Source organism: Camelina sativa, chromosome 8 (assembly GCF_000633955.1).
Source record: "Camelina sativa cultivar DH55 chromosome 8, Cs, whole genome shotgun sequence".
NCBI classification, from domain to species: domain Eukaryota; kingdom Viridiplantae; phylum Streptophyta; class Magnoliopsida; order Brassicales; family Brassicaceae; genus Camelina; species Camelina sativa.
This window is the reverse complement of record NC_025692.1, coordinates 20,587,701-20,613,571: the sequence shown is the minus strand read 5'-3', so window position 1 is coordinate 20,613,571 and position 25,871 is coordinate 20,587,701. Positions and strand designations below refer to the sequence as shown.

General features: G+C 35.9%; 4 protein-coding genes and 1 pseudogene across 6 annotated transcripts; 2 read left to right on the top strand and 3 right to left on the bottom strand.

Moving 5' to 3' along the window:
- LOC104707669 lies at nt 7–2,161 on the top strand (annotated as a pseudogene).
- LOC104707667 (ankyrin repeat-containing protein ITN1-like) lies at nt 2,415–5,364 on the bottom strand. 2 transcript variants are annotated; one of them, XR_754691.2, is made up of 7 exons: nt 5,220–5,364; nt 4,359–4,823; nt 4,071–4,187; nt 3,559–3,989; nt 2,838–3,473; nt 2,721–2,767; nt 2,415–2,615 (listed from the first exon to the last, which is right to left on the bottom strand). XR_754691.2 is itself a non-coding variant. In XM_010424065.2 (7 exons), the coding sequence occupies exons 1-5, from the start codon at nt 5,323–5,325 to the stop codon at nt 2,862–2,864; spliced, it is 1,731 nt and encodes a 576-aa protein (XP_010422367.1). In that variant the 5' UTR covers nt 5,326–5,364; the 3' UTR covers nt 2,415–2,615; nt 2,721–2,767; nt 2,860–2,861. The 2 variants fall into 2 exon arrangements, 1 of the variants encoding a protein (XP_010422367.1); XM_010424065.2 differs by having other exon boundaries at nt 2,860–3,473.
- LOC104707666 lies at nt 11,489–12,529 on the bottom strand. Of its 2 annotated transcripts, XM_010424064.1 has the most exons (4): nt 12,318–12,529; nt 12,163–12,226; nt 11,981–12,089; nt 11,489–11,858 (listed from the first exon to the last, which is right to left on the bottom strand). In XM_010424064.1, exons 2-4 carry the CDS (start codon nt 12,222–12,224, stop codon nt 11,583–11,585), a joined length of 447 nt encoding a protein of 148 aa, XP_010422366.1. In that variant the 5' UTR covers nt 12,225–12,226; nt 12,318–12,529; the 3' UTR covers nt 11,489–11,582. The 2 variants fall into 2 exon arrangements, with proteins under 2 accessions (XP_010422366.1, XP_010422365.1); XM_010424063.1 differs by having other exon boundaries at nt 12,163–12,529.
- LOC104707665 lies at nt 20,368–21,427 on the bottom strand. Its single transcript, XM_019228799.1, has 4 exons — nt 21,166–21,427; nt 20,956–21,002; nt 20,756–20,858; nt 20,368–20,673 (listed from the first exon to the last, which is right to left on the bottom strand). Exons 1-4 carry the CDS (start codon nt 21,274–21,276, stop codon nt 20,368–20,370), a joined length of 567 nt encoding a protein of 188 aa, XP_019084344.1. The 5' UTR covers nt 21,277–21,427.
- On the top strand, nt 22,186–23,146 carry LOC104707664. Its single transcript, XM_019229154.1, has 3 exons — nt 22,186–22,394; nt 22,482–22,783; nt 22,900–23,146. Exons 1-3 carry the CDS (start codon nt 22,329–22,331, stop codon nt 23,000–23,002), a joined length of 471 nt encoding a protein of 156 aa, XP_019084699.1. The 5' UTR covers nt 22,186–22,328; the 3' UTR covers nt 23,003–23,146.

Genomic DNA, 25,871 nt, shown 5'->3' with positions numbered 1-25,871 from the left:
GGAAGACGGAGGCATCGCGAACGGGAGGATAGAGAAGAATCGGGACTAGTAGAAAGTTGGAGGATGTTGCGAGATCTGCAATTAAAAGCAAAGGAAGAAGAAGATCGTTTGTTGTAAATTGTAATCACAGGAACGGTTAGATCCAAGAGACTGAAGGGAGAACACTAGGTCATTGATGTTGTTAAGAATCTGTGGTTTATAAAGTAGCATGAGGATGGTGTTTGGTCACGGTTAAAGATGGATTCAGGGTTCATGAGAGGCATGAGACAACTTTCTCTGGCTTAATTCTATGAAATGGGAATCGGTTCAAATCTTGAAAGACAAATTGTTTGATTCCCTGCCAGTACAAGGTATTTTTGCGATTATCTGTACAGTTGTTTCTGTTTGTTCTTGATCTGCATAGTAAGAGGATTCTGAGTCCTGATAGGACACACGTTTGTATGTTGACCTCTAAGAGGATTCTGAGTCCTGAGGATTATTGCAAGTTTTAGTACCGGGTTTCTCAGTTGTTGTTTTTTGCTTGGGTTAATCTGGTTTATAAGGTTGGATACAGTGAAGGTTCAAGACTGTTAGATTGATGGTTGTTGTAAGTTCATAGATTCTTGGAAATAGGGGACGCGCTAATAGTTAAGAAATCTATGAGCTGATGGGTGTATTGGTATATCAGCTAAGGGTTAAGATTCAAAGAAAATTGAGTTGCAGGTGAAGCATTCAGAGACGTGATCCATCATGTTTACAGTTGGAGACAAGACAGGTTGTGGGCAGTGTGGAATTTAAGATTGGTTAAGATTTGTGGTTTTGGTTGCAGGATCAGTCTCAGTCTCGATGTTAAAGGTTAGATTCTTGTGAGTCAAATAAACTCATGTTTTAATAATCAAGGCAGATCATTAATGGAGCTTGTAGCAGCAAAGATAATATCCATATAAACTGGATTAAGGCTTCTTTGTGTTTGTTCCTGGTTATTTTGAGGTGCTTGTGTGCTGGAACAGTTGGACTTATGTTGGAACAACAAGCAAGTGTTTTCTCAATGATGGACAGACAGTCATAGGCTCATTAAGTAGGGAAGAACTAAAGTGACATCAGAGTCAATACGGAGGCTTTTGACGCATTTGATACATGTGTGAATAACATGATTAAGATCCGAGATAAGATTTTGTAAGTGGCTGACTTAAAACTCAAGGTTTAGAGTTTCAAGGCCATGGATGATGCTAGTCTACAGAAGAGCCAGATCGATGAGATTGTCCTTGTTGGTGGAAGCACCAGGATCCCAAAGGTTCAGCAACTATTGAAGGACTTCTTTGGAGGTAAAGAGCCAAACAAGGGTGTGAACCCAACCCGGACGAGGGGCTGTTGCTTATGGTGCTTCTGTTCTGTTCAGGGTGGTATTTTGAGCAGAGAAGGCGGTGATGAGACCAAATATATTCTTCTTCTCGATGTGGCACCACTCACACTGGGTATTGGGACTGTTGGTTATTCCAACCAAGAATTCTCAGGTTTGGTCTCTCTTCTGTTAACTGTAAAATCTGGCTCATTTGAACTTCAAAATAATCATCATTCTTCTTTTTTGACAGGGAACCCCTCAAACTAGACGCGGTAAATCAGAGAAGATTACAATCACAAACGAGAAGGGTCGTCTGAGCCAAGAAGAGATTGACCGGATGGTGAAGGAGGCAAAGGAGTTTGCTGAGGAAGACAAGAAGGTGAAGGAGAGAATCGACACCAGGAATGCCCTGGAGACATACGTGTACAACATGAAGAGCCAAGTGAGCGACAAGGACAAGCTTGCAGGCAAATTGGAAGGGGATGAGAAGGAGAAGATCGAAGCAGCAAACCAAAGAGGCCTTGGAGTGGCTGGATGAGAATCAAAACTCAGAGAAAGAAGAGTACGATGAGAAGCTCAAGGAGGTAGAAGCAGTGTGTAACCCCCAATCATCACTGCAGATATCCGGCGGAGCACCAGGTGCTGGAGGAGAATCAGCGACTGAGGAGGAAGATGAGTCTCACTACGAGTTCTAGATGTCTAATTCTTTGTTTTTATTGTTGAGTTGTTAAACCAATAGAGACAAGTTTTGAGGATGAAATTAAAGAAGTTTTTAGGAAACAGAAGAGATTTAAGTAACGTCCCTTTACTTGTCTCCCTGTTCCTCTGATACCTTTCTGACTTTCTTCATAGCAAATACTTTTTTTTTTCCTGGCAACAAAATATGATTGCTAAAGGTACAATTATATTGTATTGGTCACAACTGTTCAACCATTGACATATCTTGATTTTTTTTGTATGGCCCCTTTGTGGTCTAGATCAGTAAAAAGTGAACTTTGTGCACTAGAGTTCTAGCACAATCTGGTTATCCCTAAGCTAATCACCAATTGATACCTCATGTCTTCTATGCTCTAACTGTGATCGAAAGCAGGGATCATTGTAATTGATTGTTATGAGCTCATGGATCGGTGTTCATAGTAATTGGTTTACAATAAGGAAAGAGATTACAGAGTAGATCAGAGATAGGAGAACTTAAAAAGAGTATTATTACAAAACAAACGACAAACAAGCTACCGAACAATGACCTGCGTAATAGATGTGTTCTGCTATCCTCTCAGAAGAACTTGAGCACCTCCTGACAAAGTTGATCAGAAAATTTCAGTTGCACATTTATGGGTTTTCTGTTTATTTCTTCCATGTCTAATTAAATTGCAATCTACACTATCATAACTTAAAATACCTGACATAATGCAATTTTATCCATTCTTATAATCACCAGACGATTCCCTGCAATAATTTATACTATCAAAATTGTGATAAACAAATCAACAACATTATCATTGAGTTTGATAAATACCTCGACTTAGTTGGATAAGTACCTCTACAGAAAACGTCGACGTCTATGCTGCAAGAAGAATTTGGACCAATACGATGCACGGATCATACCAACGAGGAGTTTTAGATGCATTGCTATGAATGATATCCCGGTGAAGAGAGCCAAACACACTAAAGTGCCAGCCCTCCAAGCAATCTTTGAATGGTGCATAACTATCACGGCGCCACAAAAGGCTACGACCATTGCTACTATAGATACGAACAGCATGAGAAGTCCCAACATCAGGCTCGAAGGAAGCATCGTCCGGAATTCGTTAGAAAAATTCCTGGATGTCAATATTGACATGAAGAGTATAATGGCCAGTGATGAGCAGATGAATGCCACAGTAGCTGCACCGTAAAATGTCTGAAACCATTTGCTGCCCGCAAAAACGGGATATGCATCTTTGTTGAATCCACCAGGGACAGATATAGAAGTAGCAAATACCAAAGTAGCAATCAGAGTTGCAACGATCATGCACGTAGTTGATGCCCCTTTTAGCCACTTCTCTCCTTCTTTCCGCAGAGCCTGATGCTCCTCTGTGAATATGACATCTGGTGTATTATGCTCACTAGTATTGCTTTCTATGCATCTAGGGGGTACCATATTTTTCACGGCCTTAAACACACACACACAAAAGCTGTTTTCAGAGAGTCTAATTAGAAAGAAGGGAAAAAAACTGAGGAATGAAGAATTAAAATACCTCAAACCAAAGCAGCTCGCGCTGCATCTGAAAAGCTGCTCCGGATACTACTTGAAGCCGATCATATGGAGGTAGCCTTGCCGTAAGATGCAATATGTTGCAACCTGTGTTATCAATTAAGTCTAGAATTCTACTCTTTGCAGGACCTAGGTCGAAGATCAAACCAAATACGCCCTCATGACGGTTTTCCGCAGCTACGTGGAATATGCTTTGGTTCTTCTCATTAACAAACCAAATGAGATCTGGGAACTTGGAGATGATAATAGCTAGAAACTCTGCGTTCCCAACACTTGCAGCGTCAAAAAGCATATTTTTTGGCTGTGTAAATGAAGTGAAGGTGCCATGTTGATTCACAAAATGGTTCCATAGATTTTCTATCAGTTCCCGAGCTGAGGATGACATTCTTTCTCCACGGAAGAAATTGGACAACACTAGAAAAGGGAGTTTGATTTAAAGTAGTAAAGAAGAAGAAAAAAACTGACGACAGAGATTGTATGGATCAATCAACTTACTGCGGTTAGGCGAGAGAGCATAAGGCTTTAAAGCCATCAAGTGCAAAGCTGTATAGCCGTTGGAATCTTGAGAGGCAGCTACTGTGCTCGTTCTATCCAACAGCCTCACAGCAAAATCTGAACATAAATGTGGATCATTATTAATTATGCATGAAGAGTAATCAAAAGCAACTAATATATAGAGAAGTGAAGCTGATAGCTATATATAGAGTGTTTAAGCCAAATGCTGATTGCTATATATAGAGTAATAGATTGGACCATAATGAAAAAAGAAGAGGATTTACGTACCAAAGAAATCTGAATATATGAGATTATGAAAGAGCTTTGTCAACATCTCATTGTTAATGATATTGAAGTTTGTTCTCTCGAAGAGAAGTGAAGCTGTCTCCTTGTGCCCAAGCATGATTGCAATCAACAGTGGAAGGTCTCCCTCATTTCCAGGTATCTGTGCAAGACTAGGGTTCCTGTCAATCATCATCTCAACAATCTCTGTAGCCCCTGACTGAGCTGCAGAATAGAGTGCTGTGAAACCGAATCTGTTTCGAAGAGCCAAATCATTATTCTGCAGCTTCTTCAAAAGTTCTCTGACAAATGCTACTTGATTCATTGAAGATGCTACATGCAGAGGAGTATCAAAATCAATAGTAATGGCTGTGCGAACTATCTCGTTGCAACCATTAATTATTGTGCTGGCTGCGTTCCAATCCCCTCTCATTGCAGCGCGACTCATTGGAGCACATGTATAGAGAAACTCTGTCAAATTCACAAGTAAATGAAGTTACATTATTAGAGATAAATTTGTCGAAACTCTTTCCTAATCTGTCAAAATTGAACAAGCTTAGATAAAAAACACCCTAGACATATACTATTGTTAACATTATCAGTGCCTAGTGTAACTAAATAGGTCATAAGGTTCGACAATTGATTGATATATGGTCGGTTCCACATATATAGTTTGAAAGAGCTTTAAGATCTAATCGAATATTAAAAGCCATATATTCAATCGATGATCAGTATCTAAGCAAACTTGAAAACTAAACTGCTATCATCGTAACCATTTAATCGATTTGTAAAACAGTATCAAGCAAACTTGAAATGCTATCATCCTAACCTAATCTGTCACAAAGCTTGGATTGGTACACTATGTACCTTCGTTATCGGGGTATAAGCTACGACTACGAGCTGTTCGAGTTTCGTCAGGTACTCTAGACTCTATCTCTGGGTTCGCCGATGTAGAAGCAGAGAGATTCGCCATGGTTTCCGTCGCGCCGTCAGCGCAAATGTAGGGTCGTCTGTCAGCGAAAATTTAGGGTCCGTACGTGTTGACAAAATCTAAAGGGTCGCAATCATTTTAATGGGCTCAAAGATTCAGGTGCCCACCAATATAGTGTGTTTTTATCCAAAAAAAGAAAGATTCAGTAGGCCCCCAGGATTTGTATTTTATCCCACATTGATAAATTACTAACGCCCACTTAATTTATTTTTTTCCCTATGTGTAAGGGTCGGGGTTTTTTCAAATTTTTAATGTTAAATACTCCTTATGTTTTGCATCATTTTAGAGATTATTTTTTTCCATTTTGTGTGTCTTTCTATATTCTTAATGTATTATTTTATATTTCTAATACATCTTTTATATTATATTTCTTAGTTTTTTTAACAAAAAAAAAATATATCTTATATAATACGAGAAGGTTTTCTCCTAACTTTGCATAACAAAACGACATTTGGCAGCATATATTTCCGACACCTGTCCTCACTTCTCAATTATTAAAACTTTTCAATTTATTTTTCTCAAAATTATATATATTATTTTTCATCTTCACTAAATATAAATGATATTTCTGTATTAAAAAATATATTAACAATTATACAATATCCTTTTAGTAATTATATATAGAAAGGTTTTCTCCTAACTTTGCATAACAAGACGACATTTGGCAGCATATATTTCCGACACCTGTCCTCAGTTCTCAATTATTAAAACTTTTCAATTTATTTTTCTCAAAATTATATACATTATTTTTCATATTCACTAAATATAAATGATATTTCTGTATTAAAAAATATATAACAATTATACAATATCCTTTTAGTAATTATATATAGATATCATTTATCAATATTTTATATAATTACCATAACATTATAATTTTGCAAATAAGAAATAATTAAATAGTAATATTATAATTTTGGACAAAATAAATTTCCAATAATTAAAGATTCAAATATTAATATCATAATTTTGGAAAATATAATGTGATGGTTATTAATTTCTTTACTAATTCAAGCCATAAAAATATTATAATGTTATAATAATTATTTGTTGACAAAAAAATTACAATATTTGTTTCACAGTTTTTATGCCAAAAGATCAAATCAATTTATTCAAAAATAATTTCAATATATAAAACAATATGATATTTTATTTTTCTTTAATAGTAATCATTAACACAATTTATTGCATATTAATTCTTTAAAATGCAACTCCCATGATGTTTGAAATTTTTTAGAAATACATCTTTCATCATATGAATACATTTATATGTATTAATTGCAATACAATTTGTGTGTTTACAAAAAAGAAGAAGAAAAAAAGAACACATACAAAACATATATATGGTATATTTATTATTTGAAATGTAGTCATAACTCTCATGATGTTTGACAAAAAAAAAAAAAAACTGAACAACCTCTCTTACTACTACAAATTTATCTATAAATAGTTAGAAAAAGTTTTCATCAAACATCATATTCTACATCTCACATAATTTTCAAAATTTTGTAATATTTAACTCTTTTTTTTTTGTCATATTTAACTTTTTCCTTTATGTGATATTTGTAGGTTTTGAAATAAATAAATTGAGTCAACATTTTGGAGCATATATAGAAGTGAACATGTGAAATGTCGTTATTAATTAGAAAGAGTTAGATGAAGAAGGCCTTAGGAACATAACATATTCTCACTTGTAAATGTTGTTTCGAATGTCTATTTTGTATATCAATATTGTAATTTGTTTTTCTTTTGATCCATTTGATATTTAGATCATAATTCATAAACCCTAATAGATTTTATATCTAAGTCACAATATTTATGCTACTTATTACTCATGCTATATTTTATACAAGTATGTTTGATGTATTACCATGAAAATGAGTTTAAACAAATATTAACTGTTTTGAATACTATTACCTTGAATTTGTTCCTTAACGTTACAACTGTGTTTGTATGTATTTATTTACTTTCTTTCCGAGAACCATTTCCATGGTCCTTTATTTTATTTATAGGTTATGACTTTTGATGAGAAATATTTTGCGATGGTTTAGGGTTTAGGAACGAGAAAGATTTGGACGTCTAGGTGATATATATCTCATGATATGGGTTTCCAAAGCCATGTGATTCTTCCAAATTTAGTTTTTATTTTCTTACAAAATTTAGTCTTAATTATTTTCTTAAAATATAATTTCTTTCCACAACATTATTGTTTGGGTTATACTATGTAATTTCTTATTTTCTCCTCTCATATGTTCCATTATTTTTCATAGCCTTTATTGTTGATGATGTGATGATAGTGTTTAACCGCAAGCAGAGCAAGACAATAGGATTTGACCATGTGTGCAAGTTTCATCAATATGCATTTAGCAAGACTCACCTCTAACACGTGTTTATCAAGTCTAAATATCCAAAGATCATTCTAAGCTAATTCCAATTGCATTCTAGAGAGAGATACGGAGGGAAAGAGAGAGACAAACAATGTCTTGGAGAAGTAGGAAGATTTGAGTTATCTCTTCTTCCATCCATCACATGATTTTAGAAACAAAAACATAGAAGAAAAGTTAAGATTATCTGGTGAACAATTATTTTATGTTTTCTTAAGTTATACAGTTAACACTAAAAAAGTAACTCGATAATACAATGGTATGTTTTTACTCTTTTCCGTTGGTCATTTTGAGTATAATACAACATATATATATATATATTATTTTTAAACAGAAAACTATAACACAAAAATAAATTTTTATTTGATACATCAATATATACTAATAACATTGATTTACTCAATTCTAAACTAAATTGAATTTAGTATGTTCAATATATATAAAGTATGTGATAAAAATATAAAAATATCTAACAGAGAACTTTCTTTCCCAAATGCAATTAATCAAGAAACAATAAAAATTCTACTTCTAGAACACAAATGCATTTGAAGTCATTTGTATAATTCATTAAGATTAAAATATTATATTGCTAAAACATTCAAATTATAATAATAAAACCTTTTAAGCATGTGTGAAGCAGGCTGGTAATCTATAAATATTAAAATTATTTATGCTACCTTTTTTTTTTGTCAACCAAACATTATTTATGCTACCTTTAGTTATCTAATTAATGAAATTAATTACACAGAGAATGAAGAAAGAACATGAGTTTCGGCTCAAGAAGAGGTTATTCGAAAAATTCAAACTATTGTCTCGTCCTTCTTGGAGGAGTCTGGTTTTAGAAGATATTGATGTTTTATAGATTATGGTGAAAGTAGACAAACTAACACATAATGTCCATGCTCAGCCGCATTTTATTTTATATGTAATCAATGTTCTTTTTCCCAACGTAAAAAATGTTTGTACATCTTGATTGTGCATCAAAACATGAAGATTTCTATATATTATGGAATACAAACTAAATATTTTAAAGTAACCTTTCATATTAACAAAAAAATTCAGTTTAATCATTAATGCTTAACTAATCAATAGTCATTCATTTTAAGGGACTGGGAATACTTATTTAAAAACAAAACAAATAACAAACATAAGATAATTTATGATTTATTTATCAAAACACAAAATATAAAGTTTTAAATATTTTAATAAATCTAAAATATGTTAAAATTATTATAAAGTTATCTCGCGCATCGTGCGAGTCTACTTCTAGTATTATATATTTCATAGTTTTACCCTTAATCTATGACTAAATTAATCCATTAAACATTTCTTAAATAAAGGCATATATGTATATTTTATTGTTTTCTTAATTTATGTGAAATGAGTCAAAATGATACTTTTTGTACAACAGAGGAAGTAGTATGTGGAGAAAAGATCCCACATCTGAAAGATATGAAGGGACTTGAGTAATATATAAAGGGTTAGGGCCTCTACACTCATTGCCAATTGGTTTTGAGTTAGAAGCCAATAACAAACCCTAATTTTACATAGTATATTACTTTACTAGATAACGAGGAAGGGTTCCTCGCTACAACGTGGGGGATTATTTTCGGTTAATTGATATGTTAAACATTACATGGTGTGATATTTTGATCCTAACTAATCATATTGTATTTTATGTGGGAAAATTTAGTAGTGTTATGATTTTGTAGGAAATAGTAGGAACAATTCAAATGTAGTAATTGGTAATGTAATATGCTTTTTATGCTTTGTCTTCATTCGCATAGTTCCGACAATCACTTCCTGGAAGGTCACCCATCCTGAAACTACTCCAGCATAAGCACACTTAACTGTAGAGTTCTCTCACGATCTTTGACCGAAAATATAAGTGCACTTTGATGACATAGGTGGCCAACACAATTTTTTTAGCCTCTCCACAAACCGGGATGTCACAAAAATATTTTGTCAAATCGGATTACATGCTAGCATGAGAAATGGTTGACGAAGTTGAGTATGGTCCGACCTGTACAGCTCTCTGAGTTCACGCTTGGTAACTTAGAGTTGCACCAAAACTTCAACACTTTTTTGGCAAATTTCCTATGGATTTCTCCTTGTGATTGACCAGCTAGCTCACCGAGGTGTACGGTGTGACACTCGGTTTAAAAGATGTGACTCTGCGGTCGATACATTTAGTCACGCCCTCTTTGAGTGTCCACATTTGCGTAAGATTTGAGATTTTTCTCCGGTTCCAATAGTATCAGTAGGTTTCCTTTATACTTCGGCGTATTCAAACTTAGATTTTGTTTTCTGGAAAGGATCGCCTCAGCCGGGAGAACCAGACACACAATTTCAGTTACCATGGATTTTTTTGTCGCTCTCAAAATATAGGAATAAAAAGTTTTTCAAGGTATAAAGGTAGAGCCAATAAATGTTATAAATCAGGATTATTTATGTGATAAGTTATTATGGGAGGAGGCACAATCTTTCTCAGAGGATTCCTCCTTTGGTCCTTTTAGTAGTCCGAGATCAATTACCTTGTTGTCAGATTGATAACTTTTGGAAGGCAACAAATTTAAATACTGGCTTAGGCTGGCGGTGTTTTAACGGTGAGGATAAGACTTTGTTATTGGGAGCAAGATGTCTTCGATGAAGCCCTTCCAGCTCCATTCGGAGTTAGAAGCATTGATATGAGTCATGGAAAATATCCTTTTGTTGGACTTGTTTATCAAAGTTTCGAGATGGATTGTGCTGAGCTAGTCTCGATGGTGCAGACTCCTGAAGATTGGCCGGCAATTTTCAACCTGCTGAATGAATTAAACTTGCTCCTAGATTCTTTTCCACTCTTCACACTGTTTAAGATTCCACGTGCATAAAATTTGAAGGCAAATTGCCTCGCTCGATCTTCGAGAACACTAATCTCTGAAACTTCATTTGTAAATTCTTTTCCTCTGGTTTGGATCACCAATCTTGGAATTCTCTTCTAATAAATGTTTGGTTGGCAAAAAAAATCATCATGCATGCAACCACACATTGCATGGGCTAACACCTAGCTATCTTAAAAACAATAGTTTGGTTTCTTTGGTTTAATATTGACAGAGTAGCGAGCGGCTAAGACTAAAAGATTCTTAAAATCTACGGTCATGATTTAAAAGAAGTTAGGCAAAGAATAGCTGAGATTATAACATAAAATCGGGTCAGAATATCGGGTTAATTAATATAACTCGTGTTTATCCAATTTCAAAACTATTATAATTACGTTTTTTACCTCTTTCACATATTTTTTTACTATTATAGTTACGGCTTTTTACCTCTTTTACATATTTTTTTGTTTTGTTTTCATTGACATTTAGATGTATTTTTCTACAAAACTAATGTTAGTTTTATTAAAAACTTTCCGGTGGTTAATAAGAGGAAAGTGTTTGACAAAAAAAAAATAAAAAAAAATAAGAGGAAAGTACTAAATTTTTAAGAGCAAACATTTGTTCCGATAAAAGTTAAAAAGGCTGATTACGTAGTAAAACTTTAAGGAAAGTTAAATTAAATGACAATTGCCGCCTGCCGGTGAGAAGAATCAAACTCACCACCTCTCTTATTCTCATACCCACTTTAAACTATTATTAACATGACGACCGTTCCAATAGTCAAATCGAATTGGGCCAAAAGCACAAACTTGTATTGCTTGGTTTCAGGGCCCCACTAGTAATTGGACAAAGTGAAACCTTTGTATTGCTTGGTCTCGGTGGATACTTAAGATATTTCTTTTAGATGTGATTCCAATGCTCGCAAGGACGACAAATTATCTTTTCTGCCAAAATTTAAAAGTAATTAAGGCTTTCACAGAAAATAAATTAACCATCATACTACAGGAAAAATAAATCTCGGCCCTTCATTGCATCTGTTTAGCCTCTCAAAAAGCACGGCATATGTTGGCCTGAGGGCGTGTCCAAGACTCCAGCGAATACGATTCAAATCGCCATCGAGATCCGGTGTAGATGTTTCTGTCCGGCTAATGATCTTGAGTTTGACGTACTGATCAATGAGTTCTCGGACATGAATCCTGTCGATGTAATACTCTTTGGCCAAGATAAGCAATAGCTTCTTACGATCTTCGCATGAGAGACTCAAGTAGGCCTACGCATATGCAGGAAAACTCATCAACCCCGAGTATATATCCGTCCACACTCACTATACACATGACACATATTCCTTGTAAACATGAACAAACACACGAATGTACAAAATCTTATCCTTACCACTCTGAATTCATCGAGAACGGTGTCCAACATATTGGTTCTACTCATTGAAATAGCCAAATGCATCTTCTCACGCACTTCATCAAAGTCGCCGCTTTTGGATAACCCTCTTTATCAATTAAAAAAGATATGAATTACAACTTTATCATCAGTATTGAGATGGAATTATCAAAATGCATTACCCTTTGTCGTCAATAGTAATAGGAAGATGAATAACGTGCGATGGCTGAAAATTCGAGCTCATTACTATATAATAAGAACAACACATACGTTTCAAAAATTACGGTAATTACTAACTAGATTCAAACCAGAGATATAGTCACGTAAAAAATCATACGTTCTATTGGGTTCGTATGCCTAAACGTTCAATATAATTTGAAGGGGGAAAAAACACACGACGGGTGCCTATTACGACATAATGTTCACAAGAATCTTATGCTTGCTCAATACTTTTACGTTGGCCAATCCACACCAGGAAAAACAAAAGAATAATAAAATAAAACAAATACAGAGCATATGAGTTACTGCTCACTGCTCGTAAGAAATAGTATGCTGGGTTTTTATGCTCACTGCTCGTAAGAATATAAATAATGAAATTTGCTAATTATCATCCGTGTTTTACTAAGTCACAAAATAATTTACTTATGAAAGCCAAAATCTTTGTTGCCCATTTTTAGGATATTGTTCATTCTCATAATACCTGATTTAACGCTAAGAAAACGGATCAAGATGCGTAAGTGCCCTATATTGCGGCAACTGTCATTTACACATCTTCTATTTCTTAAAGTAGGAATATTATAGGAGAATTTTGTTTATGCATTTGCACGATAATTTTTTTTGTGAACACCGAGTCGCACAACAAGAAAAATTGTCCACATCCGCAAATTAGCTACAAACATGTTGTGACTAAGTAATTTTGTACAACAAATAAGACACAATCTTGAAAGTGCAAAATCCTTAACTATTTTGTGTCTAATTTGTGGCCATGGATACAAAACGTCAAAACCACAAACATTTCTTGTTATTATTTGTGGCACAATAGCTAAATATAGCCACAAATTTTTTTCGTAACTATATAACCACGGTATAGTCAAACATATCTTCTGGCAAAAGATAATTACAACCAAAATTTGTAAATATTTGTTGATATAGCCATAGAACTATCCTCACTATATCTGGCAAATGTGTTGCTATTTTTGGAATGAATCCAGTACCTCTTATCATTAACTATGAAAAAATCATAGTATGAATCGTGCTTTACTCATGGTTTCATCGAAGACAAATCAAACTTAAAATTTTGAAATCTTCCAAGAAAATTAAAAAACAAGTGTTTGGTGTTAATCCAACAAAGAGACGAAATGAGTTTGACATTCATGGTTCATATTAAGTTTGATTATATGATGAAATAACTATATAGCATAACCGCATGTCCAAATTATACGTTTGTTTTCACATTTCCGTGTAATTAAATCGGTTTTGGGCCTTCTGGACACATTTTCGTTCTCATCACGTGATCACTAATCAGTCGCCAACAAAAGTAAATAGGTATACTCAAATTTGAAACAAGTACGTAGAAATAGAAATGAAACACAAACAACAATTAAAGTGTAAGATCAGAGAAAGGAGATGAATATTTCTGTGTATATATCTTTGGGTATCAATACCAATATATATTGTTACAAACGCGTAGCTAGCAAGACGTAATAATTACAGAGATTTGGAGAGAATATACAGTGCAGGATATGGAACAAATAAAACTCTAAGGTCGTGATATATGGAATATCATTGCAGGGACAATAATATCCCATTATAAAGGAACACATACCAACAACAAATGCAAAACTATGCCAAGTGGGAAAGTAGACGGAGAGGATGGCAGTATACGCAACCACGCCTCAAACCAATACGTACTGGAAATATACGAAACCACGTTCTCCGGTATCAACTAAACCAGAAAAACTACTTGGATTGGGAAGATTGAACTACCTAACACAAGCCAAGAGGCCCAAGACATAGAGAACCACAAACAGAAGAAGGTGAGGAAACAAACAACGACACCGAAGTTGAAGCAAAAACAGAGGATATATATAGGAGAACCGTGATAATCCAGACGGAGGTGAAACGCCTAAGGAGCTATCATTTTACGATTGTTGAGATGAGATTGAAAACTGAGCAGCAAACAACCACAAACTGAGGCGAAGGGGAACCAAACAGAGACATGTACTACTTAACCTTTTTGAATAGAGCACTGTGTTCAAGCGCCAAAAAAAAAACAAAGAAGAGAACCTCTTTCAAGGAAACCCATACCGCCAATTCCTTGACCACGAGCAAAAACTCCTAAGTCCCAACCACGAGCAAAAACTCCTAAGTCCCAACCACAGAAAAATAAATACCTAAAAACCACAACAACAACGAAGCCACTCCACCAACACCGCCACGAGACAACCGCAATGAAGCATCCCAGATTTAGTTCATTGTCTTATGCAATCTAGAGATGACACACCGTAGGAAGCAACTCTAACGCCCCAGACCGCGACCCGGTCACTCGGCCGGACAAACCGCGGGACGCGGCCCGGGAGAGCGTCACGTAGGTCAACCGCCCGCAGTCTAGCCGAGGTTCCACCAATGAATTAGGATCCCCAGCCGGTCCGCCGGCAGACGCCCATCCGCTTCGCACGCCCTCAGGCTTTGCAACCCTATGGGACGCACACGGCGTTGTGCTAGTCCAGACTAGACCATACCATACCACTTGTCCGAATATATAATAAAATAGCAAGATTTACATATATATACTTGCAAGGTTCACAAATGATAAAAATCATTCAAGGAAAACAGTTGGATCCAATCGAATAACAACAAATTCAAGAGACACGGATTTGCAATACAGCACGAAAACATCCTATCCAGTTTCCTAATCCAACTCTACCCACTTACTTTCCCTGCAAGAAAAACAATGGAGGAGAGGAGTGAGTAATCTAGGATTACTCAGTGAGTTGGACATCTAACTACATGCTATCCTCTAACATGCTATCTCATCTCAATCCTCTACCCCAAACAACCCCAACAAAGCATGCAAAGCGGAAGCGTAACAAGCAATCAATCAAACAAGCAATCAGTCAAGCAAGCAATCACATAATCAATCTAGACAACAATCAAGACACTTGACTCTTCTAGACTCCTCAACCTAACTTGGCCTTCACACCACCACACCCGCAATCACTGCCAGGTGGAACTGCTAGCGGTGCATCACTCACTTGATCACCCTAGACTTCTCATGAAATAGGACCATCAAGCGGATCCCATCAACGCTTGAGTCCTACCATGATCAACACACACTTCCTAAGGAAACACTTCCTAGGAACCAACCACACATCCTAGGCCCCCTCGATTCTCTGTCCCATCCCATCACACTCCGCGTTGAAACCACACAGGTAACCAACCGGACTCACACAGGTCTCCGTGTTGAAACCACACACGTAACCAACCGGAGAACCAACACTTCCGCGTTGAAACCACACAGGTAACCAACCGGACTCACACACGCCGCATCGTCATGCGGTTCGGGCTAGTAGCTAGCTAGACACCGAAAGATTGTCCCAACATGAGATCCCTCTAGAATAGCTCACCGGACAATTCACCACTCAACTCATGATGGGAATAGAGATCGACTTCTAGCTACGACCTGAGACTCCGACTCAGACTCTACCTATAACACACACTTAACTCTATGTCTACCACACTAGAATTAAGCATACAATCACATAAGCAAGCAAGAAACAAGCATACAAGCAAGTAAACAAGCAAGCAATCAAACACACAATCACCCCAAAGCTTAAGATGCAAGATGAATGCACATGCAACCTAAGATACTACACATGCATGCAACCCTACATGCACCCACCCCAAAGTTTTAGGTTTAAATTAAATTAATTCTTCCAATTAAATTTCTTTTTAGCACTTCACCAATTTAACACATGCATGCGGCTCTCTCCTCCCTGGAGATTCACACATGACTTCACCAAAAATGATTCACCATGTCCGAGCTCACATCAAGACCATGGGAACATTTTTCTCAAGTTTTGGGCCCTCATGCGGCTTTCTCCTCCCTGGAGATTCTCGCATAGACTAACCCAAAACAGCCCATACCGTAGACTGGTCTCACATCCAAAGTCATGAGGAGCCAACTCAATTTCGGGGCTTACATGCGGCTCTTTCCTCCCAGGAAATTCTCACATGGCTAACCAAAATTTCTCCACTCATGAATCAACCTCTCACCCAGTCTACGAGGGATTACCACCACAACCACTCAAGCAAAAATTAAAATAATTAATTTTAATTATGCTTAACTCTTCTTTAAATCTCCGACTAGACATTCTAGGCATTTCACACTTGCAACTAATCTTAAAAATAATTTCTCCAATTTTAAAAATTCTTAAACCCCAAAAATTAAGCATGCAAGGCATTTCACACTTGCAGCTAATTTTTAAAAATGCCATTGTTCCCTAAGAATGCATCAACCCCTTCAAATCTAGCATGCAACGCGTTTCACACTTGCAACCAGTTTGAAAAATGCAATTCTAACCCAAGAATGCATAAACAAAAACCCCACAACCCTCTTGACTACATGCAACCATCTAGATCTACATGTAGCAAGAGAGATCAACCACACTACAAGGCCGATGCAAGAGCAAGAGAGCTAAAGCACCTCCTTAAGCACGATCTCCACTTGCTCTTAACAAACAACCACTCAACACATCTACAACCAAAGCCTCAACTCACCTTAGCTTGTAGATCTTGGCAGATTGATCTTCACCATCCCACTTCTCCACCACGCCAATCTGACAGCACTTCCTCTAGATCTTGAGCTTCCCTTCCTCTAGATCTCTCCTTCTTCCTCTTCCTTGGTCGAAAATCAAGAGATTTTCTTTTCAAAAGCTTGAGAGAAAATTTTAGCAAAGTTTATTTGTCTAGAGAGAGTTTTGGTCGAAAATAAGAGATTGAGGGGTATATATAGTCCTCTCTCTCGTTCTCTTGGCTGGGCAGGTGGCGAAAATCAAGTGACAAATGTCCAGAATTTTGCATGTCACTAATGCTCACTCTCACTCACTCGCGTGTGTATCTCACTCTCTTGCGAAACACACTTAATCGCGCGACACGTGGCGTTTCTCTTGCATGCAGAGAGACTTTTCCACTTCCTCGTCCGTCCGCGTCTCTCTTGCGTCCCAAGCTCCCGCGTTCGACCGCAAAACCGAACTAAACATATGCGAATTGATTCTGTGCCACTCTCCGGTCCTCCCGACCGTGGCTTCAATCTTTCCTGACCGTTCCCGGACTCCTCGTCCGTAACCTTGGTCTTTCGCGTCTGTCTCCGGACTTTGCGTCCGTGATTCCGACCATTCCAGTCCTACGATTATTTGACATCCATTTCCTCCTTGGACTTGGTAACTTTTCTTGCAAATCACTCATTCAATTTTTGAGATTTTATTTTTCTCCGTCTGCCAAGGGCATCGCACGTCCCTGGCACGTCTTCTCCGTCCGGTACGTACTTCTTGATACGGGTTATTACAGCAACGCTGCAACTTTAGAAGAAACCACCTAAACACAGAGCACCACGAAACCCAATATGAAGCCAAATATAGGCATGAATAAATAAATACGCACATGAATACCCATATTTTATTGCTTCATGCTATGAATATGATAACATGTAAATAAATTACTTACATTATAGTTGATGAAACACAAAAGTTACTTTTTTTTTAATTTATTTTATGTACGTTACTTGATTTGTGACCGCTCCGACTACATCCTAGGTAGTTTGTTTAGACAATATTTTTGCTCTGTTTTGAGTTAATAAGCGTGAATTTTTTCTATGCAGAGTACAATGAGCGAGCTGTTTTTGGAGAAGTGAAAATTTTCACTTGTGATTCATGTTTCCACTAATCATGTCACATCAATTCTTGATCGTCCCATCTCGAAACTCATTAAAACCAATCTCCTATAAATAATTATACGATTAAGATTATTTGTGTGTGCTTTATATAGTGTTTTGAAGATATATGTTGTAAACATATCTTCTTTGTTAACTAAAACAAACACTACATGCATGCAACCGTCAAATGCATAGTTAAAATTAATGGTGTCTAACTTCATTCATATTCATCAAAATTTCATTTTCAATAAGTTATATTGTTAACCAGATTTCAAATTAATACCACACATATATAGCAAATGTTGTCGACTTATCAATATAATTAGGTTTGAACTCGCGGTATACCACAAAATAATTGTTTATTATATATATGTAGATATATATATTTGATCTTAATTTTTTACTCGGAGTGGTATAAAATTGTTTTTTCTTTTTCATATTGTAATGTTGCTCTATAAGTTTATTTTCTTGGGCAAAATAACTATAAGTTTTTAATAGTCCACATAAATATTTAAAATAAATATAAGGTAAAACACGCAAGGGTTCTTAATTTGTCAGCCATTTTTCTCAGACAAAAAAAAATATAACTTTATTTAAGAGAATTTGAAGTAGATTGTTTTAATAAATCCATTATAGAAAATGTAAAATACATATAATGAAAAATCAAAGTTTGACAATGTAAAAAAAACCTAACTCCTTGATAAGCTTATTCCACGTACTGACGTACGACACCTTCGAAGTAAACGGTGCCTTATACCTTGAAATGAAGTTTACCATTAGCTTCTTGTGGACAAAATACTCGCTGCAATCCCATGCTTCCCAGGAGCGTGTGAGTATATAGTTTCCTATCAGAACAAACATTTAAGAAGCTAGTGCCACAAAAGGAAATGTTACAAACCTGTTCTACAATAGAGTTATCAATTATAGCCACCCTCTGGTTTAGCTATCTATATCAGCTCTTGTGTAAATCAGTTCATTTGACATTCTTCAATGTCGGTTTAGATTTACAAATGAGGTGGTTAGGATTTAAATTTTACAATTAAAACAAAATTTTATGTCGGTTTGAGTTTACAAATGAGGTGGTTAGAATTTAGATTTTACAATTAGAATAAAATTATATATCGGTTTGGATTTACAAATGAGGTGGTAGGGTTTAGATTATACTATTAAAACGAAATTATCGATCTATCGGTTTGGTTTATAAAAGAAGGGTTTGAGTTTTAAATTTTACAAAGATGCATACAGATTTTGTTTCTTTATTTTATAAAGAAATGAACAAAGAAGTTTACCCCTAGGGGTGAACCTAACTATTGTCCGTTTCAATAAAGTAACCATAATTAGTTTCCAAACACCTCTTTTTTGTATGAAATCCTTCAAAATACAACCTATAGAGATGTGATCATTTGGGTCATATATTTCAGCTAAAAATTAGAAAAATTCTCCTAAAATCAATTGCAATAATATTTTATGGAACTATTATAATAATTTGAACAATAGATTTGATTAGCGTTTACAAATTATTGATTAAATATATAACATGTGATTGTAAATTATTTTAAATGAATTTATATAAATTTCAAGATCAATAACATCGGATTTTTGAAGAATTTTAGCAATCATCAGTTGAATACTCTAAAATTTTCTAAACTACTAAAATCAATACACCCCCATATATCTCAATTATATTGGTCAGTTCCTTCGACACAATGTTATACCTCCCTCATTATGTATGACCATACTAAGAAAATATAATTTTCACCTATGAAGAGTAGAAGAACAAAGCTATGGCTTCTTTGGAAAGCTGAGTTAGAGGTGAAGATTGTTCATCGCCAGTATGTCCTTTTGTATCAAAAAGATTGATTTTATAGAGTTTTCACACAATATTAGAAAGAATATGTAATGCTTAGCTTGAAATGCATTATTTATTCATATTAACATATTTCATAACTATTAACCAATTGTAATTTACCAAGTTTTAAAATCCTCAATTAATGATTCTTAAATTATTATTATTATTTTTTTTTGCATCAATTGATAAAGATTTACATAAAATCACAAAATAACACTTCAGAAAATCAATGTTTGTGATACAAAGGAAGTATTATTTTAATCAGTTAATTCCTTTGATCCATTTTCATGCCTCCCACCTTTATGTTTCCCTCCTCCAACTCATTCCACTTGATTACCAGTAGCCTCGGAGCATGTCCATCACCCGCAACTCTAATGCTCGCAACGATGGCACATTCTCTTTTCTGTTTAAAAAATATGGTTTTATCATAATATTTCCATTTTATAAGAAAAAAAAAAGATGTTTTAGGCCCATCCCCGTATATATAGATCTTTACTAGTTGAGCTATTGACTTTTGATTAATATACTTCCAATTACATGGGATGAATTTACCAACGTTCATTAGTTAGGCTAACAAAAGAAAAACAAAAGTGTGGACAGTTGTACTTACGTGAGCATTGATAGAATGTCTACTTCGAGAGTGCATAAAAACTTGACTCCTCCGGAACTTTTGTGTAGCCTCTCGAAGAGAATATCATAGTCTGGCCGGAGGGCATACTTGAGATTCCGCTCAATGGAGTATAATGCATCGAGATTATCATGCGGCTCCATCTCATTCCTTGGGCAAATCTCGAGTAGTCTGATGAGATATTGGTCAATGAGTTGTTCCACTTGAATGTCATCGACATAATATTCTTTCGCCAATCCAAGAAGTAACTTGTTCCGATCATTACATGAGAGAGTCAAGTAACCCTTCATGGATGTTAAAGAAAAAACCTCATCAAGACCATATATACCTATGTGAATATATAGCACGACTATATTATGCCATTACCTCTTTGAAATCATTCAAAACAGAGTCTAATGCCTCGTTCCGATTAACGGAGATCGCCAAGTGCATTTTCTCAAAAACTCCATCAAAATCCTTAACCGCATTTCTAGTTAAACCCACGTTTCACATTTAGTTTTTTCTTGACTACTTATAAAAATATTACGTACTTACCATAATTATTGCAAATAACGAGAAATATGTACCTTCCTTGGCTACACAAATAAAGGTAGTCTAAGTTGTTTGGGTACCTCTGTCAACCATATATAAAACACATAATTAGAACATAGAAGTCGCCCATCGCTCAACCTTTTCAGTATGAGCTTTCGGTTTCCGTCTAGATATTAGAATTACAAAACGTTTGATGACTTGAAAAACCATAGCAATTCCAGTGAGGATTCAGAGAGAGCACTTACTCGTACTTCATCTGTGAAAATAACGTTCTCATTTGATGGCCTTTTGATGATGCCTTCTTTCTTATTAACACTTTTTTCTTTGTTTAATAATCCAAAAAAAATCTTCTTCATCGTCCTTTTCGAATAACGAAGAGCTTTTCAATGTGATAGTATTTAGTGTTTGAAACTGTAAAAGAAAAAAAGCCGGACTTAAATTTATGCTTTTCTTTTCTTTTTATTTGTTGAAGGACTTGAATTTATGGTTATCCATTAAATAACGAATTTGTAAAAATCACATTTTCACAAACAGATTAATATCTTGCATAATTGTTTTAAAAAAAGTTTTTATGATCACTATCACTGATCACATAAAAAAAGTCAAATTAAAACCCCAATTTAGAATTTATTTCCACATTTAGCTCTTCTCTGACTTGGCTTTTTTTTCTCCACACAACCCTTCCCACTTTTTACCTAGTCAAGTCAGAGAAGAGCTAAATGTGGAAATTAATTCTAAATTTGGGTTTTAATTTGACTTTTTAATGTGATAGTGATCATAAAAACCTTTTTTTAAACAATTATGCAAGATATTTATCTGTTTGTGATAATGTGATTTTTACAAAATTCGTTATTTAAAAGAAAAGCATAAATTCAAGTCCGGCTTTTTTTCTTTTACAGTTTCAAACACTAAATACTTTCACATTAAAAAGCTCTACGGTATTCCAAAAGGACGATGAAGAAGATTTTTTTTGGATTATTAAACAAAGAAAAAAGTATTAATAAGAAAGAAGACATCATCAAAACGCCATCAAATGAGAACGTTATTTTCACAGATGAAGTACGAGTAAGTTCTCTCTCTGAATCCTCACTGGAATTGCTATGGTTTTTCAAGTCATCAAACGTTTTGTAATTCTAATATCTGGACGGAAACCAAAAGCTCATACTGAAAAGGTTGAGCGATGGACGACGTCTTCTAAGTTCTAATTACGTGTGTTATGGTTGACAGAGGTACCCAAACAACTTCGACTACCTTTATGTGTGTAGCAAAGGAAGGTACATATTTCTAGTTAATTGCAATAATTATGGTAAGTACGTAACATTTTTATGGTTAGTCAAGAAAAATATAAATTTGAAACGTGGGTTTAATTAGAAATGCGGTTAAGGACTTTGATGGAGTTTCTGAGAAAATGCACTTGGCGGTCTCAGTTAGTGGGAACGAGGCATTAGACTCTGTTTTGAATGACTTCAAAGAGGTAATGGCATAATATAGTCGTGATATATATAATCATTTAGGTATATATATGGTCTTGATGAGGTTTTTTTCTTTAACATCCATTAAGGGTTACTTGACTCTCTCAAGTAATGATCGGAACAAGTTACTTCTTGGATTGGCGAAAGAATATTATGTCGATGACATTCAAGTGGAACAACTCATTGACCAATATCTCATCAGACTACTCGAGATTTTCCCACGCAATGAGATGGAACCGCATGATGATCTCAATGCATTATACTCCATTGAGCGGAATCTCAAGTATGCCCTCCGGCCAGACTATGATATTCTCTTCGACAGGCTACACAGAAGTTCCCGAGGATTCAAGTTTTTGTGCACTCTCCAAGTAGACATTCTATCACTGCTCACGTAAGTACAACTGTCCACACTTTTTTTTTTCTTTTTTGTAGCCTAACTATAACGAACCTTGGTAAATTCATTCTGTGTAACTGGAAGTATTATGATAAAATCATGTTTTCAAACAGAAAAGAGAATGCGCCATCGTTGCGAGCATTAGAATTGCAGCTTAAGGACAGGATTCGAGGTTATTGGTTAACATGTGGAATGAATTGGAGGAGGGAAACATAAACGTGGGAAGCATAACAATGGATCATGCATGAGTGAAAGCCTCAATTTTGTAGCGTGATTATCTTTGCTTTGTTTTTTTACCATAGCAACCTAAACTCAGTTTAATTTTTCAAATTGTATGGTGCTAAGGTATGGACTTTAATTCGCCAATATTGACAGATCACATATTATAATCCACTGACCAAATATACTGGCATTAAAACATTGTGAGCAATAACAAAAAGATAAAAACCATGGCGGTAACCCAATCATAGGTGTTTGTGCAATTTGTGTGTCATGTGGTTTTCTAAATGGCTTCCATTCAAGAGGACGTCAACGATTTGATCGGGTAAAACGCTTTCTTATATATTATATGTTGACAAATTCAAATCAGAGTGAAGAGTGGAGTTTTCTGAGTTGAGTGGGCCGAAGTGGAGATGCACTAGAGATTGCTGCCTCGTTAAAACTCCTTCGGTAAACCCAATTGGAACAAACCCGAAGTAAGAAAAGATTACAGCTTCTTCTAATGATTTAGGGATGTCTTCATGCTAGCGTGATGGTAAAGACACACATATCAAGCTTTTCAAAGCTGGTCGCACCCAAGCTCCTTCTTTGATGATGTGTTCCATGAACGCTTGGTGTACACATTGGAGCTTGGCTTGTTAGGTAGATATCCGTTGAAAGTGTCCATTAGATGACCTTGACTTGCTCCCCTTGATGATCCTTGGAGGCTTTTTGATGCCACAGACCTTATCCTTGACCATATGTTGATTGCTTGTCGTTGGCTCCTGTGGTTTTGGTCGTACCGCGGTATGGCCGGTACGCGGGTCTCATCACTCTTCCTCGGTGGAGACCTTACCATGGCGAAATAACATAGGGCTTTCAAACCTCATCCTCTTACTTTCTTGCTAGAGGACTAGCAAGAGATAAGTTTGGGGGTGTTGATGTCTCTCTATTTTACACATTTTTAGGTATTTTTTTAGTCATATTTTGCATTGTATAGAGTCTAACCTTAGCTTTTTTAGGTCCTTAACCTTAGATATTTGCATTTAGGTTGTTTAGGTGTTGCATTGTTGCATTTTGGATGAAAACAGGTGCTTTGGAGCCTAAAAAGAGCACGGATGAGGAGTAACTCGAGCAGGTACCCGATGGTATGATCATGCAAGAAGAAAAAATTGAGGCCTTAACCCGATCAAGCGGATCTAAGCTCAAAAGAAACTACCCAAAGCCCAACCCGAGGAGGTACTCGACCCTAGCCTCGTGTAGGTCTTTGGATGACAGCTGTGCAGCTAGGTCAAAGGGTTTCCATATATAAACTCTTTCCTATTTTCTCGAAACAGAACCGGCCACACAAGACAGAGAGAGAGAGAGAGAGAGAGAGAGAGAGAGAGAGAGGGAGAGAGAGAGAGAGAGAGAGACTCAGAGAGATTGAGAGCCGATTTTACTTTCTTACAAGCTTTGATAGTTCTTATATTATGTTTTTACAACTCTTTTACACTGATTCTGTATTACGCGTTGTTCCTTTTAATACATCATCTACTTTTATTCTATGCAATTCTTATTCGTTTATGCTTTCATGTTGATTAAGATGAGATCTGAGTAGTGAGCCAAAGTTTCTAGGGATGGGATAGGCTAGTATGTATTCTTAATCGATTAGGATGTTTTAGCTTGCTTGATTTTATGAAAATTCCCTTCTGGATTGGTGTTCTTAATGCTGGTTTCAGACCGAGAGGTTGAAACTAGATCCTAGGTGTTTCCTTACCGAGAGATGTTCGATGAAATGCTTGAATCAACTAATGCCAGAGAATTATTCACTTAGCCTAAGAGATTAGATGAGTAAGGGATTTGTGAATCGTATTTTAATGCATGTTTGGTCATGTTTCTCCAACGAGAGTTGTGTAGGAAAGTGATTAAGGTTGATTGTTTCTGCAATGAGAGTGAATTGGCAAGGATTAGAGATTCATTGTCGAGAGAATAGATTGTTTGAGACATTTAAAATATTCTAGGTTGATTACGAATACTTATGAACCAATTACCCCATCCTTAGGAGCTTTCTTATATTGATTGTTTAAGCTTTTATCTTTAACTCGACTCCCAACCCGATCTGGTACTTGATCATAAGCATTGTGTGGAGTCTCGAGTTGTTCATAATCCTGTTCTTATTTTCTTGTCACCTTATCACCTACTCGATCTGGTACTCGACTGCTTGCATCGTGTACATAGGTAGAGTAGCTCTTTGCTTTATTCTTTTTTAATTCTGTTCATACTTGGACTCAGACCCCCGCGAAGTTGCAAAAGAAGTATTTCAAAACAAAAACAAGTTAGATTAAATTTCAAAGTATATATTATAAAATCATTTGCTCAGGCTCTTCAACAAAAACAAGTTGTATTGGAAAAGACCTCCTAAAAGCCCAACTTGGTAAAGCTATTGGCTCAGGCTCTTCAACTATGATTTGGAGTGAACCATGGCTATCTATGACCTCCCCTGTAACACCTATAAGCCCTCCAACGGAACCATCCCGAAACATGAAAGTCCAAGATCTCATATGTCTGGTCTCAAAAGCATGGTACCCGGAGATAATCGATAATATCCTCCCTCAGTGCAAAACGGATATCCTGGAACTTCGACCAAGCAAGCTGGGGGCAAAAGACAAATTCTTCTGGCTGGCGACAAAAGATGGGGAATATAGTGCGAAGACGGGGTACTATGAGGCATCACGACAACTAGAGGACCAACCCTCCCAATCGAACCAGGCTAGGAAGTTTAACTGGATCAAAGACATCTGGAATGTCCAATGTCCACCTAAAGTAATATTCCTACTCTGGAAAGCGATAGAAGAATGCCCTTCCAGTGGGCAAGAACTTACAAGATCGAGGAATAAACTTGACT